Source organism: Chionomys nivalis, chromosome 22 (genome assembly GCF_950005125.1).
Source record: "Chionomys nivalis chromosome 22, mChiNiv1.1, whole genome shotgun sequence".
Taxonomy (NCBI): domain Eukaryota; kingdom Metazoa; phylum Chordata; class Mammalia; order Rodentia; family Cricetidae; genus Chionomys; species Chionomys nivalis.
The window spans coordinates 6,959,363-6,980,388 of NC_080107.1; the positions used below are offsets into that span (position 1 = coordinate 6,959,363).

General features: G+C 40.3%; 1 protein-coding gene across 1 annotated transcript in view; it reads left to right on the forward strand.

Moving 5' to 3' along the window:
* Ttn (titin) overlaps nt 1-21,026 on the forward strand; it is a 270,030-nt gene that overhangs the window by 128,653 nt on the left and 120,351 nt on the right. Inside the window, exons 147-167 of the mRNA XM_057755570.1 lie at nt 302-433; nt 983-1,060; nt 1,997-2,065; nt 2,247-2,330; nt 2,468-2,767; nt 3,904-3,984; nt 4,700-4,777; nt 11,306-11,389; nt 11,500-11,583; nt 11,668-11,751; nt 14,300-14,383; nt 14,494-14,577; nt 14,662-14,745; nt 14,872-14,958; nt 15,102-15,185; nt 15,308-15,391; nt 15,525-15,602; nt 15,995-16,078; nt 16,526-16,621; nt 16,863-16,940; nt 20,298-20,411. Of these exons, the coding sequence (XP_057611553.1) occupies nt 302-433; nt 983-1,060; nt 1,997-2,065; nt 2,247-2,330; nt 2,468-2,767; nt 3,904-3,984; nt 4,700-4,777; nt 11,306-11,389; nt 11,500-11,583; nt 11,668-11,751; nt 14,300-14,383; nt 14,494-14,577; nt 14,662-14,745; nt 14,872-14,958; nt 15,102-15,185; nt 15,308-15,391; nt 15,525-15,602; nt 15,995-16,078; nt 16,526-16,621; nt 16,863-16,940; nt 20,298-20,411 (2,031 nt within the window). The remainder of the gene's footprint in view (nt 1-301; nt 434-982; nt 1,061-1,996; nt 2,066-2,246; nt 2,331-2,467; nt 2,768-3,903; nt 3,985-4,699; nt 4,778-11,305; nt 11,390-11,499; nt 11,584-11,667; nt 11,752-14,299; nt 14,384-14,493; nt 14,578-14,661; nt 14,746-14,871; nt 14,959-15,101; nt 15,186-15,307; nt 15,392-15,524; nt 15,603-15,994; nt 16,079-16,525; nt 16,622-16,862; nt 16,941-20,297; nt 20,412-21,026) is intronic.

Genomic DNA, 21,026 nt, shown 5'->3' on the forward strand with positions numbered 1-21,026 from the left:
CAGATAAACCTGAGTAACTGGCACGGAGAATCTGACTTCTGCTCCTAAATAATTGCTTGACTCTAAACATTTTTCCACCTCACTAAAAAAATAATAATCCCCAACTAAATCCTCCAGAGTCCCTTCTAGCTTCAATATTGGAAAGTGCCTAACATGTTTTAAAGACTCAGCAGATTTTATTTCCAGATTAGTGAATGTCCATGAGCATTTAGCAGGCTGAGTGGTTTGTCTGTTTGCTTTAATTTTCATCTAACATTCAAAGGCTTTTTAAAAAGTAATTTACAAAATAATCTGTTTCAAGTGTATGAGGAAGCTGAAGAACCCATTCCAGAAGAGATCCCAGAAGAACCACCTAGCGTAGAAGAAGAGGAGGTGGTAGAGGAAGAGGGGGTGGAGGAAGAGGAGGAAGAGGTGGTGGTGGCGCCCCCTAGAGGTATAACCACTTTGATGAACTGTACATTCCAAACCCTCATTGCTTCAAGTCTCAGAGCTGTCAACGTAATAATCATCAGCCACATGCTTTTCTTGTATCATCCCAGTGAGGCCTGAAGAGTTCTCAGTCCTCGTAGCTGAAGCTCTGTGACCCTGCCATTTCCCTACCTTTTCCTTCTTTACCAGCAATCTGACTGTAAATGAGGGAAAATTGTTCTGATATTACACTTTAATCCTTCCTCCTAGATTACAATCCTCAATTTTGCTTTCAGTTCACATGCTGGAGAACAATCTGTTTGTGTGGTGAAATCATTCACTTTTGAGAATAATTCTTACATCATCCCTTAAGACTTTGAAATATTTGCATAGTGTTTACTCTTGGGGGTTTCTAAAAATCTTGCCCTAGGGGCGGTATTATCTTTTAGGTTGCTAATACTTTCCTAAAGCACATCAATGTTTTGTGTTGTTTTGTTTATATTTTGATAATTGGGTAGTTTTTTTTGTCGTTGCATGTGATTTTTTTTCACCATGTCTGTAAATATCTTTTAAGTGCCTGAAGTGGCTAAGAAGGAAGCGCCTGCAGCACCCACTCCTGTCCTTAAGAAAGCGGAAGCACCCCCCACTAAAGGTACAGCAAGCCCCAGTGAATTCTGTCACTTTTCTCACCTCAGTGGTCTTCTTTCTAAAGAGCGCTTGGTCTTCCTGCAGTTCTTCCTTAAGTAACTGTTTGAGCAAACTGACTAATGACAAGTAAAACACCACTCATTGTTACCTTAGGTTCCCTATAGTATCACACGGTAAATGATGGCTCCATATAATACACTGTGTGGATTATTTTAGAGGTCTCTAACTTCATATAGCTGGAAATTCTGATGTCTTATCATGCTCTCTCAATATTTAAGAACATAGCAATTAATCATTTTACCTTCATTCTATCCCTAGACTTCATTCCATTATGTAACTAAAAATTTCATTATTGCAATATTCTCTGTGCATCCTATTTTATACAGAATAAATGATCTACTCTGGCACTTGGATAATAATTTTAAAGAGCTTCATGTCCTTTTTACCATGATTTAACCTGGGAATTTGAGGTTCTAAAATTGTCCTTCTTTGTTGCTTCTTTGTTCAGTAATAGTTCCAGAAAACATCTTCAGCAATTATGGTATACAACCACAATTACGGCAGACTTCTCAGCAAATGAAATAGTGCCCAGTAGTTCCTAAGGTCTAGGTCAGGGACCAGATTATCTAGGATTATCTAAGGTGATAATCAGGTTGAAAAACATCTTCATCAAATTAAAAATAACAAAATTAGGCCTAGTGTTGGTAACATATGATGTTTTAAAAATAGTAAAGCTTCTTAGTGGGCATATGTTGGCTTCTAGGGATCCAGATAGCACAAAAGAGTGTTTGGGAAAATATCCCTGTTACCTGTGAAATGGCTGCCCAACTGCACACATCGACTTCCTAGATGTGTTAATGGCATAACTTGTTTCTGATGTTTTTATTCATGTGTGTCATTGAGCATTGTCATCTAACTAAGGCACCTAATATCTTTAAAGTGCCAAAGAAAATTCCTGAAGAGAAAGTTCCTGTTCCTGTCCAGAGAAAAGAGGCCCCACCAGCCAAAGGTACACTTTCTCCTTTAAACCAAACGCCTTCCATCATCGTTCTTCACTAAGCTGTCTATGGTTTTTGTCCATCTGTCTTATTTTTGATGTCCAGTGTGCAAGCTTACTCTTGGTGGTCTTAAATATTAAAACTCTATCTTTAAAGTTCCCGAAGTACCAAAGAAAGTTCCAGAAAAGAAAGTCCCAGAAAAGAAAGTTCCAGAAAAGAAAATTCCCGAAAAGAAAGTCCCTGTGCCCAAAAAGGAAGCTGTTCCCCCTGCTAAAGGTATTTTTGGGAAATTCTTTGCTCTTCTTGTCCTTTCATGGAAGTCTTCTTTTAGGTATTTTTCTTACACTTTGAATTGACATCTGTTTCATCTTATGATTCAAAAAATCAGTCTCTTAAAGTCGATGCTCTTTCAGGGAGAGCTGTTTTTGAAGAAAAAATATCAGTTGCCTACAAGCAAGAGGAAATAGTTCAAGAAAGAATAGAGCTAGAACTTGTGGAAGCAAAAGTGGAAGAGGTTTCTGAAGAAGAAGAATTCCATGAGGTCAAGGAATACTTCGAAGAGGAGGAGTTCCATGAGGTGGAGGAATTCATCAGGGTGGAAGAGCACAGGATCCAAGAGGAACACAAAGTTGAAGAAGTCCACAGGGTCATTGAGTTTTTAGAGGCTGAAGAAGTGGAAGTATATGAAAAACCCAAAATTCCACCTAAAAAAGGTATAGGGACTCTGTAGATAATGCACATTGTTCTGTCTTTCTCTTATCTATTTTATTTTCAAAGTACTTTGCATGTTCAGTTCAGACCATTAGCCCCACAAAATACTTTAAGCATGAGTTTAAGCTGTTTAATTCAGAAATTGATAAGGTTTAGAGACTAAACACAGAGTGGTTAATTTTCACAGACATGAGAATTATGTATGATACTGACATAGTTCCATGATGCATATATCACTATATGAATATGTGGATTCTTTCATAGTCCAGCAAGCATTATATGATTACCACAGGTACCAACAGGTACCACAGGTACACACCAACAGGTATCCCCCATTCAGAGACACACTTCTCGGTTCATTGAATAGTTTATGTTCTCATCAAAGCAACCATTGCCTTGTTCACCATTGAGTTACCTGTGCCCTATCTAATAATTACTTATTAAAAGCTTTTGCAATTTTATGATTATCTTCATTGGAGAAATAATGAACTAAGTGAAGCATTGGTTATGGTGCCCAAATTCTAGTAAATTCTAAGGACAAAATAAAGTGTCCATACATAGTCTACAGCACCACTCCAGACTGTAAATGGAGACTACCCTTCTGTTCTCCAGCCACCCAGACCCAAATAATCACACAGAAACTATATTAATTACAACACTGTTTAACCAATGGCTTAGGCATATTCCTAGATAACTCTTGCATCTTAAATTAACCCATTTATATTCATTTGTGTATCACCACAAGGCTGTGGTATACCAGTAAGGTTCATGACATCTCCCTGACTCTGCCTTCATTCTGCCTGCATCAGTTTTCCCGCCTAGCTCTATTCTGCTCTGCCATAGGCCAAAGCAGCTTCTTTATAACTAATGGTAATAAAACATATTTACATCATACAGAGGGGAATACCACATCACCAGACCATGCCTAAATAAATGTTTGTATAATATAATGGAATATGTATGTTTTATATAGCAATGTATTGTATAAATAATACAATCACAATTTGATTTAAGCAGGAATAGTATAAATTCAAAAACTACAAACTTTTATAAACACTCATTGTACAATATTAATATAGGTAGTGATTCATAGTATTTTATGGGTCTATTCTAAACCAAAACACTAATATCTTTGAAGGACCTGAGGTGTCTGAGAAAGTCATCCCTCCAAAAAAACCACCCTTTAAAGTTGTTCCTCGCAAAGAGCCACCAGCTAAAGGTATTTCACGGCTCAGCAATACTGACATAACTGTGTCCGGTTGCTCTTTGGGTGCTTTACAAGTTTGTGCTCCGCGTGGTGATTTTCTTCTGTGTTTTGTGTTAGGTGAATGTCAAAATAATTATCTTTAAATAGGTCTGCAAACATAGATACCATTGTTGTTTCCCTAAAACAGCAAAACCCAAACACCTACTGACCGAAGTATAAACTTGGGCATCCTTCAGTGCTGTTGATTGTATGCTCGCCGATATGCTTATTGGTAGACCTCCATTTCCCTATTTACTATTAAAGTTTTGAGCTGCTAGCTATATCGTAAATATGTGGCAGTGCCCCTCCTTTGTTTGTTTTCTGCCTCTTTGCTACAATGCATAATTTGAGGTTATATCTTGAAAGTCAATGAGGATGTAAGAAAGTCATCTCTGAAGAGAAAGCTGCCATTATCACCAAAACGAGCAGAACAGCAGCAGATGCCGGTGTGCTGTCTGTCGTTTATGTCAAGTTTTTGTGGATCTAACTTGGGGAGTTCCACGTACTTGTATGGTTATGCTTGTTGTCCAAAGTCGCCTCTGCAAGTGCCGTCTTGTGTGTGCTAAACCATGTCTCTATTTGATAATGTGACCCTGTCCTGTTTTCATTACGTATCTCTTATATTCTGCCTGCTAAGATATCTTTGAGTGTTTAAAAGTAAAGGAAATTATCCCTGCTGTCTTTAAAGTGCCTGAGGTGACCAAGAAAGTGGTGGCTGAAGAAAAAGTCCGTGTTCCTGAAGAACCCAAGGCTCCACCACCTAAAGGTACCTACCTCTGCTAGTTCCCACCAGCGGTAAATCCCTATGCTTCCCTTTCCACACGGGAGAGAAAGACCACTCTTCCCCCAGGACCACAAGATGGCTGCGAATGACAGAAATTGCAATTTATATTCCATCCTATAATCTTCCCTGTTTTGACTCTCCTCTAGGGAAAGACATCAAAAGCCTAAAGGTCTTTCTTATTTTGACTCTCTTATTATTCAGTAATTAAACAACATTGGTCCCTCAGCTTTTCTTCCCTATGGAATTGACATTGGAATCTCTGCCTCATGGCATGAGAATTAAGTTCTAAGTAACAACAGAAAGTACTACTGACCCCCAAGAATGAGATGTCTCTCATATGAATAGCCAATAAAGCAGTTGGGAGACACAGAGCGCACACGTGAACTTAAACATTTGCACATTCCACTTGATAGCTCCCTCCCCTTTACTCTTGATATTTTATACATAATTTTGACAATCTTGAAAATAAGACAAGTAAATATCTTTAAAGCACCTGAAGTACCTAAGAAAATCACTCCTGAAGAAAAGGTCCACGAAGCCGTTCCGAAAAAGCCTGAAGTTCCGCCACCTAAAGGTACACACGGATGCTAACCCCAGTGTGAAATGACTCTGTGGTTGTGTTTATATGGTGTTGAGTGAACAAGTGTTCCATCAAATCTTTGTGGTTTAAATTTTTATAGTCTTAATATCCTATATATGTTAGTAATAGTAATGTGCACACTAATATCTTTAAAGTTCCTGAGGTGCCTAAGAAAATTATTCAAGAAGAAAAATTACCAGTTGTTCTTCCTGAAGACACGGAGATATACAGTGAGTGCAGACACACTGGTGGATGTCTTTTGTCTCATCTGTGTTCTGAATCCACTGTGTCTGTCTACACAGCATTAAAATGCAAATCTCCTAACATCCTATAAAAACCATGCATGCTAAAAGTGTTGACTAAAATCAACTCATCTAAATGTCCATTAGCCTGAGACAAGTTATGTTTCTTCATCAATTTAAAAACTAAGCTATTCTGTACTTCTAGCATTATTCAACCTTAGAAATGTCATTGTCCTGTGAAATTTCCTAATCTGTTCTGTGTACAAACATCCCTTCATCTTATTTCTCAGACCATGAGGTATCTTACTTTAACTCCAAATAATAATGTCATTGAATTTTGCAAAATCAAAATAGCCCAGTGTCATTGTCGTGCTCTTCATGGTTATAAGTAGGGTTTGGACCAGGCTGCTCAAATAGCACAAATTTAGAAGACCAATCAAGCCCTAAGAAATTTAGCGAGGCTTTTCTTTCCTAAATAATTTAAATAACAAGAGACCCTAAACTGTGACCTGTTCTGAGCAGACTCAGTCTTCTGGATGATAAACAGTCAATGTAGGCTTCCTTTTTATGTTCAGTCTGGGAACTCCTGATAAATACTCATCTTACAGTAGTTTGGGATTAATGTATATGATCACTTCCTCCTCCTGGTTCTGTCCTTAAAACTGGCCATTGTTATCAGACAGCGTTCCTGTCTAGAGGTTGGAGAAATCAGGTACTCTTTTCAGAAGCTTTTCCCTGTGTATTTCCTCACTTTCATTCCCTCCAGTATTCCCTCACTCAGCTGTAGCCTCGTCTCTCTTCTTTATGACTTGTAATCCCTAATTGTTCTCATATTTCTATTATACTAGGAAGCCATAAATTAAAAGTGATCTTAGAATGTAAACAAGTATGTACCTAGAAATGGAAAGATGATTCCACGTGATTCCAGGAGGTTGAATACAGATAGTGGATCTTCCATATTCAACTCAACATCACCCCTATTGTGAATGCACACATGAATCAAAAACAACACTAATATAATACGGCCAATAGCTTTCCTGAGGTAAAATGAAAAAAAAAATCAGTCTCTGTCTGATAAAATCCTCCATTTTGTTATCAGAATCATGAAGAAATTCTGAGCATCCTTCATCCTAAAGCTGGGAATGAGGCTCATTCCTACTCAACTCATGCTTGTGACTAACTTGTTTGTGTCTGTGGACCTCTATGAATTTGGGTGATGAATGTGTACAGTGTCATGTGTTTCTTAATTAGTGTGTTTGTAACTGTTACCCACACACTGATAATATCTTTAAAGTTTATGAAGCATCTGAGGAAACAGTCATAGAAGAAGAACTTGTGACGCATCCTCAGAAGGCAAGACTCAAAGTGGCCAAAGGTACCTAGAACCACCAACTCCACCTGAATTTGCTTGTGACCCTCTTTAGAAACATGTTTTTCTTCCCTGTTCATGACATAACTGTACTCATCTCTTTTAAGCACCTGCACCCCCTCAAACAGTTGTTACAGAAGAGAAAACATACGTGGCCATTCGTAAAAAGAGAGAAACCGTGGCACGCAAAGGTATTTCAACTGCTTCAAAAGATAGATGGTTATCTTTGGCCTTAAGATCCCAGAACTGCATGTTATATAATTCACTGCTTTTTTTTTTAAAAAAAATCTAATTATAAACCTACTAATATCTTTAAAGAGCCTGGCAAAACTCAAGAAGTGTTTCCAGCGCTGAAGTCACATGAGGCTGTTCTTGAAATTCCTGAACCTCCCCCAACTGAAGGTACGAACTCTCGTCATGACACTCTAAACAAGAAAATCTTCCATCTTGTGTTTGTCAAATGTCCAGTGTTTTATGTGTGTTGCCTCAACCTCTAAAATACTAATATCTTCAAAGCATCTCTCAAAAATGCTCAAGACCGGGAACTATTCATGACTTGCCCCAGTGAAGTCAAGACCCACACATACAATGCACAAATTTAGACTGTTAAAAAGAAAATACAAATTCTAACTTTTGAAGTCTGTTGTATACCTCGTTTTCTTTGTGCATCATGTCGTTGTTTTTGCCTTTTCTCAATTATATTTTCTTAAAAACTAATATCTTTAAAGACCTTGAAGTCATCAAAGATGTGCTTCCAGAGAAACAAGCTCCTGCAGCCAAAAGAAGAAAACCTCAGCTGCCAGCAGGTACAAGCCAGGAGAAAGTCAAGCTGCTTATCTCAGCTGTAGTTGTGACGATCGTGTGAACATACTAATCTCTTCAAAAGCCCAGTGGTTACCAAAGAAATGCATCCTCAAGGATCATGCTTAACCAACTGAATGTGTACAGTCAACCCTTTAGAAGTCAACCTTAATCTCCCACACAGGAAAGAATTTACAGTTTAGCTATAAGAACTGCAGAGAAAACATGAAATGTTTGATGTTCAAATATGCCTAAGATATGTTCTTTAATGGAAAATGGCTATTAATTAAAAAGTAATAATAAAAGCCAGACTAGCTAAAAAAAAAAAAAATCAACAGGAAAGCTGTATGGCATATATAACTCCACAACTAGATTGAGCTAGCTTAACGCATGCCCCTCTGAAGCAGGAAGCAGTGACATCAGGTGACAAAGGTTCTTGATTGGTCATGTACCACATGATAGTAATTGAACCTTTCATGGAGTTAAAAGTCCAGTATGTATTACCATGCATGCTATAAGTTGTCAGAAATGTTTTTCATATTAAACTCATGCCCAAAATAAGCATAAGAACATAAAACTGACTTCAAGTAAGACTTAAATGTCATAGAAATGACCTTATAGAAAGTCATGACTTAATGTGAAGTTGATTCGCCTGTGACATCATCTTAGAGCCATGGCTAAGTAATTCTAGTTCATACTGGTATTCTCTCCTGAATACTTGCTTGCCCCTCCCATGACTTGTATTTCCACTTTAATACTTTAATGTATGTTTTTCCACTTTAAATATTTTTAGATAAGTCAAAATTCAGGAAGTTTAAAAGGCTTTCAGGATCACAACCTCTTCATATTTTATATATATAACATGATATTTTATAATTTTAAAAAATAGTCAAGTAATTTGACTCTTTTTTTTCTGTCTGGAATCTTGCTTGTCCCCTCAAAGTCACCTTTGGGTAGGTGGGAGGAAGCTGGAAAGGAATGAACAAGGGGCGAGACTTAGTGCCTCTGCTCGGGACTCCACACCTCCTCAGACCCTCCAAGGAGCCTTCCCCCCCTCTGCCCCATAGCAACAGCAATCACTTCGGTTCACTTTATGGGATTAATGTCCCTTCTAACTAACCCTTCTAACCTCTGACTCTAATGCTAATATCTTCAAAGCACCCGAAGCTATGAAAGAAATGGCTCCCGAGATGAGCACCTTTGAAGATATTCCTGTCGAGCCAGAAACACCAGTCATCCAAGGTACATGTCACCGCTGAACGTAAATGAAAGAAGAAAGTGCCTTCCCACAAGCTCTTGAAACTTGTTTTTCTTAACTGTTCCTAACTCCTATATGTAAATGTACTAATATCTTTACGACACCAGAAGTTCCAGTATGTTCCAGCTAGAAAGCATTGGTGGCCATTTTGCCAAAACAATAATCCTATTCCAAGCATTCACCTGAGAAATAAAATCCTGTCTCAGTTTTCATAAGGAAGTCCAGGATACCCCTATTCCATGCATATGTCAAAATTGGTGACTGCTCAGAGTTCCTCATAGAAAACAAGATCAAATCTGCATATAACCGAAGTAATGTCGGCACTCCCTTTGGGCACCCCCAGATCGCTTATGGCCTAATAGAACATAAATGGTCTGACAATGGCCTCATTCTGTGTTGCTTGGGAAATGCTGACAAAGACAAAATGGATGCACACATTCAGTACAGATGGATAGTTTCTCTATCCGTGACTGAATGCAGGCAACAGAAGCCTGGCTGTTGTGTACCGTGATTGTGTGGAGGAAATGCAGCCCCTCTTCTCAAGAATCCTACAAGTCCCAGCATACTAGTTTGTTGGCAGATGAGGGGAAGTAGGGAAGGGAGAAGTCCTTTCTAGAAAGCAGCACACTACTACTGTGGCTGCTGTTTACACGAGTCATTTTAACTCTGAAATGGGAAATGCTAATATCTTTTAAGAACCTGAAGCCCCTCCTGAAGTTGCTGCTGCAAAGGGAGCCCCTTCAAAGCCCAGAGAAGCCCGCTCAGTGACAGGTATAAGCTGCCAAGCCCACAGGCTCAGGAACTAGCTGTAGTCGTTTTTGAACATACTTTCTTCTTCCTGGTGACTTTGATTAACACTAAATGCAAAACCACTAATTTCTTGAAGTGCTGGATACTTACGAAGAAGCCACCGTTGAAAAGAAAACGCTTCGGATTTCTCGTAAAAAGCCTGAGCTTCCTCCAGAAGAAGGTAGATGCTGCTGGAAGTGTGAAGGGGCGGGAAATGTCTTCAGCTGTCTGTGTGTGTTTTCTGTTTGCGGCGATTCTTTTGGTTCCTAAATGTCAAAGTGTTAATATCTTTCAAGTGCCTGACGCGCCCAGAGAAGTTGTGGCCTTAAAGAAAGTGCAACCTCCCCAAGTGCCAGAAGTTGTACCTGCCAAAGGTACATGCTTGATAGTCTCTTTCCATGGGAGGGCCAGGGGGAAGACAGGAAGGCTTGGGACTCCTGTCATGTGTATATAGCTCCTGTGTGTATGGAATGCTTTGACTCAGTGTAAATTGACTCATGTCTCCAAAGAACCCGAATCTTCTAAAGAAGTGACCCCCAATGAAAGTCACAAATTCAAAGCCTAAGGTACCGCCCATTATAAGTACTGGTTAGCCCCGATGAGGTTCAAGAGGAAAAAAAGAAAGTTCATTTGGCTTAAATATTGTTCTGTGTGTCTACTGGTCTTTGTGCTGTCTACCTGTAAAACACACTAATCTCTTAGAAGCTCCTAGGATGGCTAAAGAGGTTGTCCCTGAAAGGGAAGTGCTTGGGGAGCCACCTAAAAGGCATGAAGCCCCACCTGCCACAGGTACTCATCCCTGACCTGAGGCTTCCTAAGATCTGTCTTCTGCTCTTGAAAATATTCCATTCTATTGGTCTTCATAACTCTTAGACATAATATTCCTGATCTCTTTGAAGTGCCTGAGGCCCCTAAAGAGGTTGTCCCTGAAAGGAAAGTGTCCCTGGTGCCTCCTAAAAAGCCAGCAGCTCCATCTGTCACAGGTACTTCTCACTGGCCTGAGGTTTCACAAAGCCTCACTCCTTTGGTTCTCCATCCTGCTTGTCAGGCATCCTAATGTAGTTTCACTAATCTCTTTTAAGTGCCAGAGGCACCCGAAGAAGAGGTCCTCTCTGAAGAGGAAGTGTCCCTGGTGCCCCCTAAAGAGCCAGAAGCCCCACCCGCCAAAGGTATTTCTCACTAACTTTGGGATTCCTGACACCTAGCTCTTGTACTCTTGAACATATGCGGCCTCCTGCTCTTCTAAGTCCTAAGTGAACTTTCACTAATCTCTTTGAAGTACCTGAGGCTCCCAAAGAAGTTGTTCCTGCAAAGAAAGTGTCTGTGGTGCCCCCGAAAAAGCCAGAAACCCCACCTGCCAAAGGTACTTGTCACTGGTCCCAGGCTTCCTAAGACAAAGCTCTTCTACGCTTGAAAATATTTTGTCCTGGTGTCATCACGTGTCTTAAATGTGTTTACTAATCTCTTTAAGTGCCAGAGGCACCCCAGAAAGTTGTTCCTGAGAAGAAAGTGCCAGCGGCCCCTCCTAAAAAGCCAGAAGCCCCACCTGTGAAAGGTATTTGCTCTTGACCTTGGCATCTTAGCATCTAAGTCTTCCTCTCTCTTGAAAAATCCATCCTAGTGGCCATCACTGGTCCTAAGGATAATTTCACTCTCTCTTCCAAGTGCCAGAGGCACCCCAGGAAGTTGTTCCTGAGAAGAAAGTGCCAGCGGCCCCTCCTAAAAAGCCAGAAGCCCCACCTGTGAAAGGTAGCCACCCCCATGCCACCGATCTTCATAGTGTCCACTATGTGTCCACTCTGTCTAATCAAGAAAATACTAATATCTTTGAAGTGCCTGAGATGCCAAAGGCAGCTGTTCCCCAAAAGAAGATACCTGAAGCCATTCCCCCTAAACCGGAAAGTCCTCCCCCCGAAGGTATAGTCAAAAGTACACTAAGAGGGAGATAAATATCTATTTCAACAAAGTATTATACACGTTTGTATGTCAAGTATATATATATGTGTGTGTGTGTATATATACAATATTATATAAATATGTTCATATATAAAGGTAATGTAAATTTTAAAATGTTAGTAACTATGTCTTCTATGATCATATGCTACATACATCAGTTGATTTAGCCTTTTCTAAACTCAAATTACAAATTATCTTTGAAGTGCCTGAAGTAAGAAAGGAAGTCACCCCTGAAAAGAAAGTTCCAGTGGCTCCTCCCAAGAAACCAGAAGTTCCACCTGCCAAAGGTATGTGTCCTTACATGTTGCTGCGCACCTGTATTGGGCTGGGGAAAGTATGTTTGGGTGTTTGTCTACCAGTTGTGTTAACTTGGATAAACATATCACTGGTAAACCTGTATAGTTCTAACTACAAGCTACTAACATCTTCAAAGTTTCTGAAGAGGTTGTACCTGCAGTGTCCAAAAGCTCTCAGGTCCCACCTACAAATGGTATTTTACTTTCTTCGACCCTAAGAAAAAAATACCTTGTAACCCTCATATTCTTATAAAATATGCCTTCATAATTCATAATTTCTGAAACTGCTAATGCCGTTTAAGCACCTGACGCCCCTCCAGAAGTTATCCCAGAAGAAAACCTTCCCGAGGAACTGCCCAAAAGGGCAGATGCCACAGCTGTCCCAGGTACATGCCAGCTGAAGTAGCCTTCAGAGAGGTCACCCTCCCATTCTTAAAAACAATGTAGACTGTTGTCGTCACTAACCTAAGTGGTAAAACTACTAATATCTTTTAAGTGCCAGAAATTCAAGACATCGTCCCTGAAAAGAAAAGACCAGCGGCACCTCCTAAAAAGCCAGAAGATGCCCCTGTCCCAGGTACTTGTCTCCCAGACCTGTTTAGAAGAAATCTGTCTTCTGTGCTTGAAAACGGATATAGGCCTTGTCTTCACTAACCTAAGTGTAAAACCACTAATATCTTTAAGTGCCTGAAGTTCAAGAAATTGTCCCTGAAAAGACAAGACCAAGAGTGCCTCCTAAGGAGCCAGAAGCCCCACCTGCCCCAGGTACTTGTCAGCTAAACTAGTCTTCAGAAGAAATTTCTCTTCCATTCTTGAAAACAAATTTAGACCGTCGCTCTTATTAACTTAAGTGTAAAACTACTAATATCTTTAAGTGCCTGAAGTCCAAGAAATTGTCCCTGAAAAGACAAGACCAGCCGCATCTCCTAAGAAGCCAGAAGTTCCACCTGTCCCAGGTACTTGTTACCAAGACCTTCTTCGGAAGAAATCTTCCTTCCATTCTTGAAATTTAGACAGCTATTCTTTACTAACCTAACTATAAAACTACTAATATCTTCAAGTGCCCAGAGTCCAAGAAATTGTCCCTGAAAAGACAAGACCAACAGCACCTCCTAAGAAGCCAGAAGTCTCAGCTGTCCCAGGTACTTGTTACCCGGATCTTCTTCAGAAGAAATAAATTCATTCACCCTTGAAAAGCTTTAGTTCTTTGCCTGTTCCTAACTTCAATCCATAACTCCTACTGTCTTTCAAGTGCCTGGAGCTCATCAAGCAGTTGAAAAGAAAAGAAAAAAAAGAAAGCTCCTATGGTCCCACCCCCAAAATTTGAAGCCCTACCTATCATAGGCATTTTAAATCCTCTACTTATTCTTCAGAATGAATGCTTTCTGTTCTTGAAAACATTTCTAGTCTGTTTACCTAATTGCCCTATATAAAAGAAGAGCAATTAATCTCATTTAAGTGCCAGAAATTGTCCCTGAAAAGAAAATAGTGACATCTCCTAGGAAGCCAGAAGCCCCTCCTGTCATAGGCACTTGTCACGTATTCAAGGTTTCAGAAGCTGTAACTCTGTTGCTCTTGAGAAATAAGTATGAACTTTGGTCTCCATAAGACCTAAGTATAATCTCGCTACTCCCTTTGAAGTGCCTGAGGCCCCTAAAGAGGTTGTCCCTGAAAGGAAAGTGTCCCTGGTGCCTCCTAAAAAGCCAGCAGCTCCATCTGTCACAGGTACTTCTCACTGGCCTGAGGTTTCACAAAGCCTCACTCCTTTGGTTCTCCATCCTGCTTGTCAGGCATCCTAATGTAGTTTCACTAATCTCTTTTAAGTGCCAGAGGCACCCGAAGAAGAGGTCCTCTCTGAAGAGGAAGTGTCCCTGGTGCCCCCTAAAGAGCCAGAAGCCCCACCCGCCAAAGGTATTTCTCACTAACTTTGGGATTCCTGACACCTAGCTCTTGTACTCTTGAACATATGCGGCCTCCTGCTCTTCTAAGTCCTAAGTGAACTTTCACTAATCTCTTTGAAGTACCTGAGGCTCCCAAAGAAGTTGTTCCTGCAAAGAAAGTGTCTGTGGTGCCCCCGAAAAAGCCAGAAACCCCACCTGCCAAAGGTACTTGTCACTGGTCCCAGGCTTCCTAAGACAAAGCTCTTCTACGCTTGAAAATATTTTGTCCTGGTGTCGTCACGTGTCTTAAATGTGTTTACTAATCTCTTTAAGTGCCAGAGGCACCCCAGAAAGTTGTTCCTGAGAAGAAAGTGCCAGCGGCCCCTCCTAAAAAGCCAGAAGCCCCACCTGTGAAAGGTATTTGCTCTTGACCTTGGCATCTTAGCATCTAAGTCTTCCTCTCTCTTGAAAAATCCATCCTAGTGGCCATCACTGGTCCTAAGGATAATTTCACTCTCTCTTCCAAGTGCCAGAGGCACCCCAGGAAGTTGTTCCTGAGAAGAAAGTGCCAGCGGCCCCTCCTAAAAAGCCTGAAGCCCCACCTGTGAAAGGTAGCCACCTCCATGCCATCGATCTTCATAGTGTCCTCTATGTGTCCACTCTGTCTAATCAAGAAAATACTAATATCTTTGAAGTGCCTGAGATGCCAAAGGCAGCTGTTCCCCAAAAGAAGATACCTGAAGCCATTCCCCCTAAACCGGAAAGTCCTCCCCCCGAAGGTAATAATTAAACTAAACTATTATCTTTAAAAAATACTAAATGTCTCTTTTGTGAAAATCTTTTTTGTTGAGTATGTCATACAACCCAGTCAAGTCTGTCACTAAAAGGGGCTACTGTCTTTAAAGTGCATGAGGAGCCTACAGAGGAGATTGTCCCAGAAGAACCTCCAGAGGAGGCTGTAGAGGAGCCGGTGCCTGCTCCACCTCCAAAAGGTACTTGGCAAGTCAACTGGAGTGCCTCTATCTGCCTTTACCCTCGTTATCTGGTTCGCTGGTCCTCACAGTGTGGGCTGGTTGGGCTATTTTTCTTTCATTTGTCTTTGCTGCTTCTAAGGCATAAACTCTCCTATCTGTAGTGACAGTGCCACCTAAGAAGCCTGTTCCTGAGAAGAAAGTGGCCCCTGCTATTGCCAAGAAACCTGAACCACCAGCAGCGAAAGGTATTTTCGCTGCTGTTAACTTCCTACAGTCTTTTGACTCTGAAATGTCATGTTCCACTACTGTTCTTACTGATGCCACGTGGCTGGAACTACAAGTTAAAACCTACTAATATCTTTTAAAGTGCCTGAGGTGCCCAAGGAAGCTGTTCCTGAAAAGAAAATGCCTCCTGTGGTTCCCAAAAAGCCAGAAGCGCCCCCTGCAAAAGGTACATGTGGAGGTGGATTATTGGATGGAGGCGGGAATGGTCTCCGGTTCTTAAACAGTGTTTTGTCCTGTGTGAGTGTGCTGGGTGGGTCCGTGCCAATTGGTCATGTGTTAAAATACTAATATCTTTAAAGTGCCAGAAGTTCCCAAAGAAGTTGTCGCAGAAAAGAAAGTGGCTGTTCCCAAAAAGCCAGAAGCCCCACCAACCAAAGGTACATGTCAGTAGCCAGACTTCAGCAAGGTACTCCGTCTTGGTCTCCACAGTCACTCAGTGTCAAAGTCTTTGTCAGTTTTCTGATATGCGCACCTATAAAAGTGTTTCTGGGAATTTAGAGTGTACAGAATACTTTAACAAACATCACCACTTTTTTAAAAACTTAAAAAGATGAATGCCTTTGTTCACAAATATTGAAGAGTTTTGCAATCCTCCTCTTGTAATTCTTAATATCCCTCTTTTTACTCCATGTGACATGAAGATCCAAGGACAGGTACTGACCTTTTGCTCTTGGGTTCTGTCTGTCTTGGGGTTGTTTGAGAAATGTGAAGTTAACAGGTCACACACTTCTACATGACCCCAAAGTAAAACTAACTAATATCTTTAAAGTGCCAGAGGTGCCAAAGAAGGCTGTCATTGAAGAAAAACCAGCCGTTCCTGTTCCTGAGAGAGTGGAGTCTCCTACCACAGAAGGTACGCATTGAGCTACCATATGAGTCTTTATAAGTCAGGCTTTATTTATCTTCTTTTCTTGAATCTTCTTGTACCCCTCACGTTCTCTCCCTTGGTCATTTACTGTTCTTGCTTTTCATCATCAAAATTATCTCTGACTTCAAATTGCCAGTCAGCAATGATTATACAGGTCATAGGTCACAGTCACCATGATCTGCCTTCAGCCTAGCTTCTCTAATTACACAAGAAATAAGATGGGACATTTATGAGTATGGATGACCTTAAAAAGCAAGAGCTTTTCCAAGCATCCAGATCAGTATACACAGAAGTCAAGCAACCGGGATGGTTTCATATTTTAAAAAAAAAATCAAAGCAAGGGGAGAAATCGAGATTACTGTGGTTTGGGTGTTTGGGCACTTTATAATTTTTTATCGCATACTGAAATACAATTGACTAATGTCTTTAAAGTATATGAAGAACCTGAAGAAGTAGCTGCTGAGGAGGAGGAACCAGCCCCTGTAGTAGAAGAGGAGGAACCTGAAGCTCCACCTCCACCTACAGCAGGTATCAGTCAGGTTCTGCTGCATAGACAGGAAAGTGTGGTCACTTGACTGTTACATGTATTACATACCATAAGGCAATATCCATCTTCTATCATCTTGTGTAAAATTTGCCAGTGCTGGCCAAACAAAAACAAAGGCAAGAGAGGAGGGAAGAAAGCATTATATATGTGTGTGTGTGTGTGTTTATCACTTGGTTTGTACTTGCAAACGCCTGTTTCTAAAAGAAATTCCTGTTCTTCAAGTGCCAGAAGAGCCTAAGAAGGTTGTCCCAGAGAAGAAATTTCCTGTCATCAAAAAACCAGAAGCTCCACCTCCTAAAGGTACTTGTGCTAAAATAAACGTTTACATAATTTCTGTGTCATCTAAAATCAGAGTTTCTTGCTTGTCTTTTATTCTGTCCTGTACCTGCTAACTGTTGTCTGTATGTTATGATGTTGTACAGACTTGTAGAGTTAACGTGACTATCTTATACTTTTATATTAAATGCTACTAATATCTTTAAAGTACCTGAGGTGCCAAAGAAAGTTGTGCCAGTGAAGAAGGGTCCAGTTGCAAAGAAGCCAGAACCACCAGCAGCTGAAGGTACTTACATGACTGACGTTATTCTTTAAAGCTTATTCAAAAAGTGGCGCCCAATAAGTGTCCTCTTACGACAACCAGGGGCAAAATGGACCTCATTTGTTTCCACTAATTCTAATACCAGTCCGTTAATTATAGATATTTTTATTCTTAAAATGTTCTCAAGTTAGCTTTCTAAAACAAAACTAATATCTTCAAAGTCCCTGAGGTGCCGAAGAAACTTGTTCCAGTCAAGAAAGAACCTGTGCCTGTGACCAAAAAGCCAGAAGCCGTGCCAGAAAAAGGTACCTACTTGGAAGAAGCATGCCTCTCCAACCACAAGCATTTGACACTAATTCTTAAAGCAAAACAGACTGAGCTTAGGTAACATCACATTTCATAGGGAAAGAGGAAAATGTATGTCAGCAAAAAGATAAAACGAGACAGAGAAACTGGTCCTTGTGTTGCTGTAGTCCACAGTTACCAGGCTAGAAAAGGCATCAAACAACTCCATTTACCATATTTGGTTGACTGTTACTATCAGGAAGATCCTGTTTTAGAACACACAAAACACGCTTCTATCCTCAAGCAACTTAAATATGGTGAGAGGATGGAAAGATTGGTCAACTCTCTAAGTGATAGCATTTCTGAGCAGAGTACAGTTAGTGACAGAGACCAACAAAGAGATTCAGGTAGAGACATCATAGGAAGGAATAATGGAAGAAATGGTTTTAATTTTGATAAATTACTTTTACATACAGAAATTAGGAAAGGGGGGTATATTGAAAGGTATGAAGGCAAAAGGATCCAAAAGCTCATGGACTCACAGATAAACAGTATCATTTGGGTGTGGATTTGTGCAATATCTTGGAAGATAACACAAGCTAGAAAAAGAGGGGTGTTTTACAGGAATAAGATTTGCCTTCATTTGTAGGCATCGACCGCAGGAGGCATCAAAGGTTTTGAAGAGTATAAATGATTGGATTTGGACTCTAGAAAGCTAACTTCCCATAGTGCTAAAAAAAACTATGATACCTGTAGTAGTTAAGGTTAAGTGGCCAAGAGAACAATTCACTGGATTCTAGGCTGTTGCTAGAAAGAAATGGTGAACATTCTCTTTATTTTTTCAGGCTTAGAAGGTAGGAGTGTGCATCAGGAGCTCAGGTCAAGGATAGAGATATTGATTTTGAGGTCATTTGCATTAAACAAAGAAACACATTTGCAGGGCTGGTTGCCCAAACAAAATAGAACAATTATATTCTCATGAGTCGTTAAATAACGATGCAAATAAACTGAAGGCTGAGGGTACACTCTCATGTAACTAGAATGCCCCAAAGGCTGCCACAACTCAGAAACCATCTTCTCCATGACATCTTCTAAGATGGAGACCCCAGTTCTCTACACTGTATTCTTTGCCAACCTTTGGAAGAGTCTTGTTCATCTTCTGAGTTCTTAATGATAAATACAATTAATGTCTTTGAAGTGCCTGAAGCACCCAAGAAAATTACCCCTGAAAAGAAAGTGTCTGTTCCTGTGCCTGAAGAGCCAGAAGAGGCACCTGCCCCAGGTACCTGCTGCTCTTTAAATCTTGGGACGACAACACCCGCTTCATGGTGTCACCTTAGTTATCGGTGGATCTTACGTATCTGTGTTGTCTGTCTCATGTGTTGACTCTGTGGGTGTCTTGAGATAGCTGAATTAAGTGTAGTTGGATGTAACCTAGCAGCTGCAGTGTCTGCTCTGAATACAACCTAATATGCTATACTGTTTTTAAGTTGAAGAGACCCCTGAGGAGACAGTCTATGAAGAGAAAGAAACCATTACCATTGGCAGAAAAGAGACACCCCCTGTTGAAGGTATACACATACATAAATGTCTGTCCCCTAGAAATTTAATGATGCAAAGGTCTTTGTAGGGTGACATTTCTCCTTAAATTATATACAGGAACATCGCCGCACGTTTGGCTACTTTCTTTTTTCAAACAATTATGTTTATTTTGAATTAGAGCCTTTCATTTGCTTAATCTCGGTGATGGTTAGCTGTTCTGAAAAGTACAGTTTACTGATGCAGATTCCATAGTTAGTTACATTGGATCCTCAAGGGATTGCCAGTAGTGGGTTTCAAGTCAGCTCAAGTCCTGTCAACATAGTAATAGACAGTTCTGGTGTAAGAAAATTTCCATCAACATAGTAATAGACAGTTCTGCTGTAAGGAAATTAACATCTGGAGACCAGGATGTAGCTCAGTGGTAAGAGCAATAAGTAAAACCTTATGCTTGGCCAGGCATGGTGCCACCAGCTTTCAAAAGGCAGAGACAGGTGAATTTCTGTAAATGTGAGGTTATCTTGGTCTACATAGTAAGGCCTGGTTTAAAAAAAAAAACTAAGAGGAAGAAAAAAAGGAAAGAAAAAGAGAGGAAAGAAAAGGGAAGGGAAGGGAAAGAAAGGAAATGAAAGGAAAGGGACAGCCCCTGGGCTCAATACCCAACAGCACAAATAGAAAAAGAAAATGGAAATCACCCACTTCTCTGGCAACCACCTTGTAGGGGTGGTATGTTTATGTTTGGTGACTCTTTGCATCTATGTGAAATTTTTGTGCGTCTGGGTGAACACTTTTATGTTACAATCTTATGCCCTTTGTTAACACTCTTTAAAGAACACGAAATTGAAAAGTTTATTCAACCTGAAGAACCTGAACCTGAACCTGAACCAGAGCCAGAAGAAACCCCAGTGCCAGGTATCCAGTTAGCGGGACTTAAATCTTCATTAGCACACTCTTCATCTTGACCTGTGATTGGTTTGTGTTGTCCTGTATGTATAGCAGGTCTTTCCATCTCTGTGTAAAAAAATCTCGTGTGTACATCTGTTATTAAGCGGTCCTGTATTTGTGCTCTATAGAATGTTATGTGGCTCATTCTTTGGCTGTTTAACGTCATTATTATGTAAGACATCACCTGTGTGTACAGTGTTTATATTTTATGTTTTATGTTTGGGCACTGATAAAGCATATCTAAATATACTTTTGCTTCGCACATATTTAAATTTCCATCGCATATACTGTATATACACACACCTAATTAATATTTGCATGCACTAACACTCCTGCAATACTCTTTTAAGAACCTGAGCCTGAAAAGAAGGTTATCGAGAAACCAAAACTCAAGCCAAGACCCCCAGCGCGTGCTCCTTCTCCGCCTAAGGAAGACGTGAAGGAGAAACTGTTCCAACTTAAAGGTACAAATGCTGCTTCCAATGACTCATTAACCTGCTTCCAACTTCTGTTCGGCCTATGGAAATGTTGCTTTCAAGAACTGCATTGCTCCTGGGAGTGCATATGTTCGGACATGGCCATGCTGTGGGAGTTGCATAGGGATGGATGTTTCCGCTATCCCAGGAGTCCTGGGGTATGACATGAAGCCATGCCTGCTGCTTGTGAGACAATTTAGTGAGCAGCATCCTTGCCATCTGAGTGAGAGGCTACTCAGCTAACTTTTCCTTGTGGGAAGGGGAGGAAGGTCTTTTGGTTGGAAAGGCTGATTGCTGTGCCTGTCTTGGTTGTAAGCATGTGGAATGTCTAAAAGTATTTGAAAGATATTAACATTGCAGTGATTAAATCTATATAGAAGTCAAAACCTTGTTCTTAAATAACAGCATGTTCATAGCATATTTGTGGTATTCAGTAGCTGGTGTTCACTTACCGTGAAAAAGGTATATGAACAATTCATCACTGGGGCTTTTCCTATTTATTTATTTATTTATCTATCTATTTATTTATCTATCTATCTATCTATCTATCTATTTATTTATTTATTTATTTATTTTTGCCTAATGGAAACCCAGTTTTGGTCT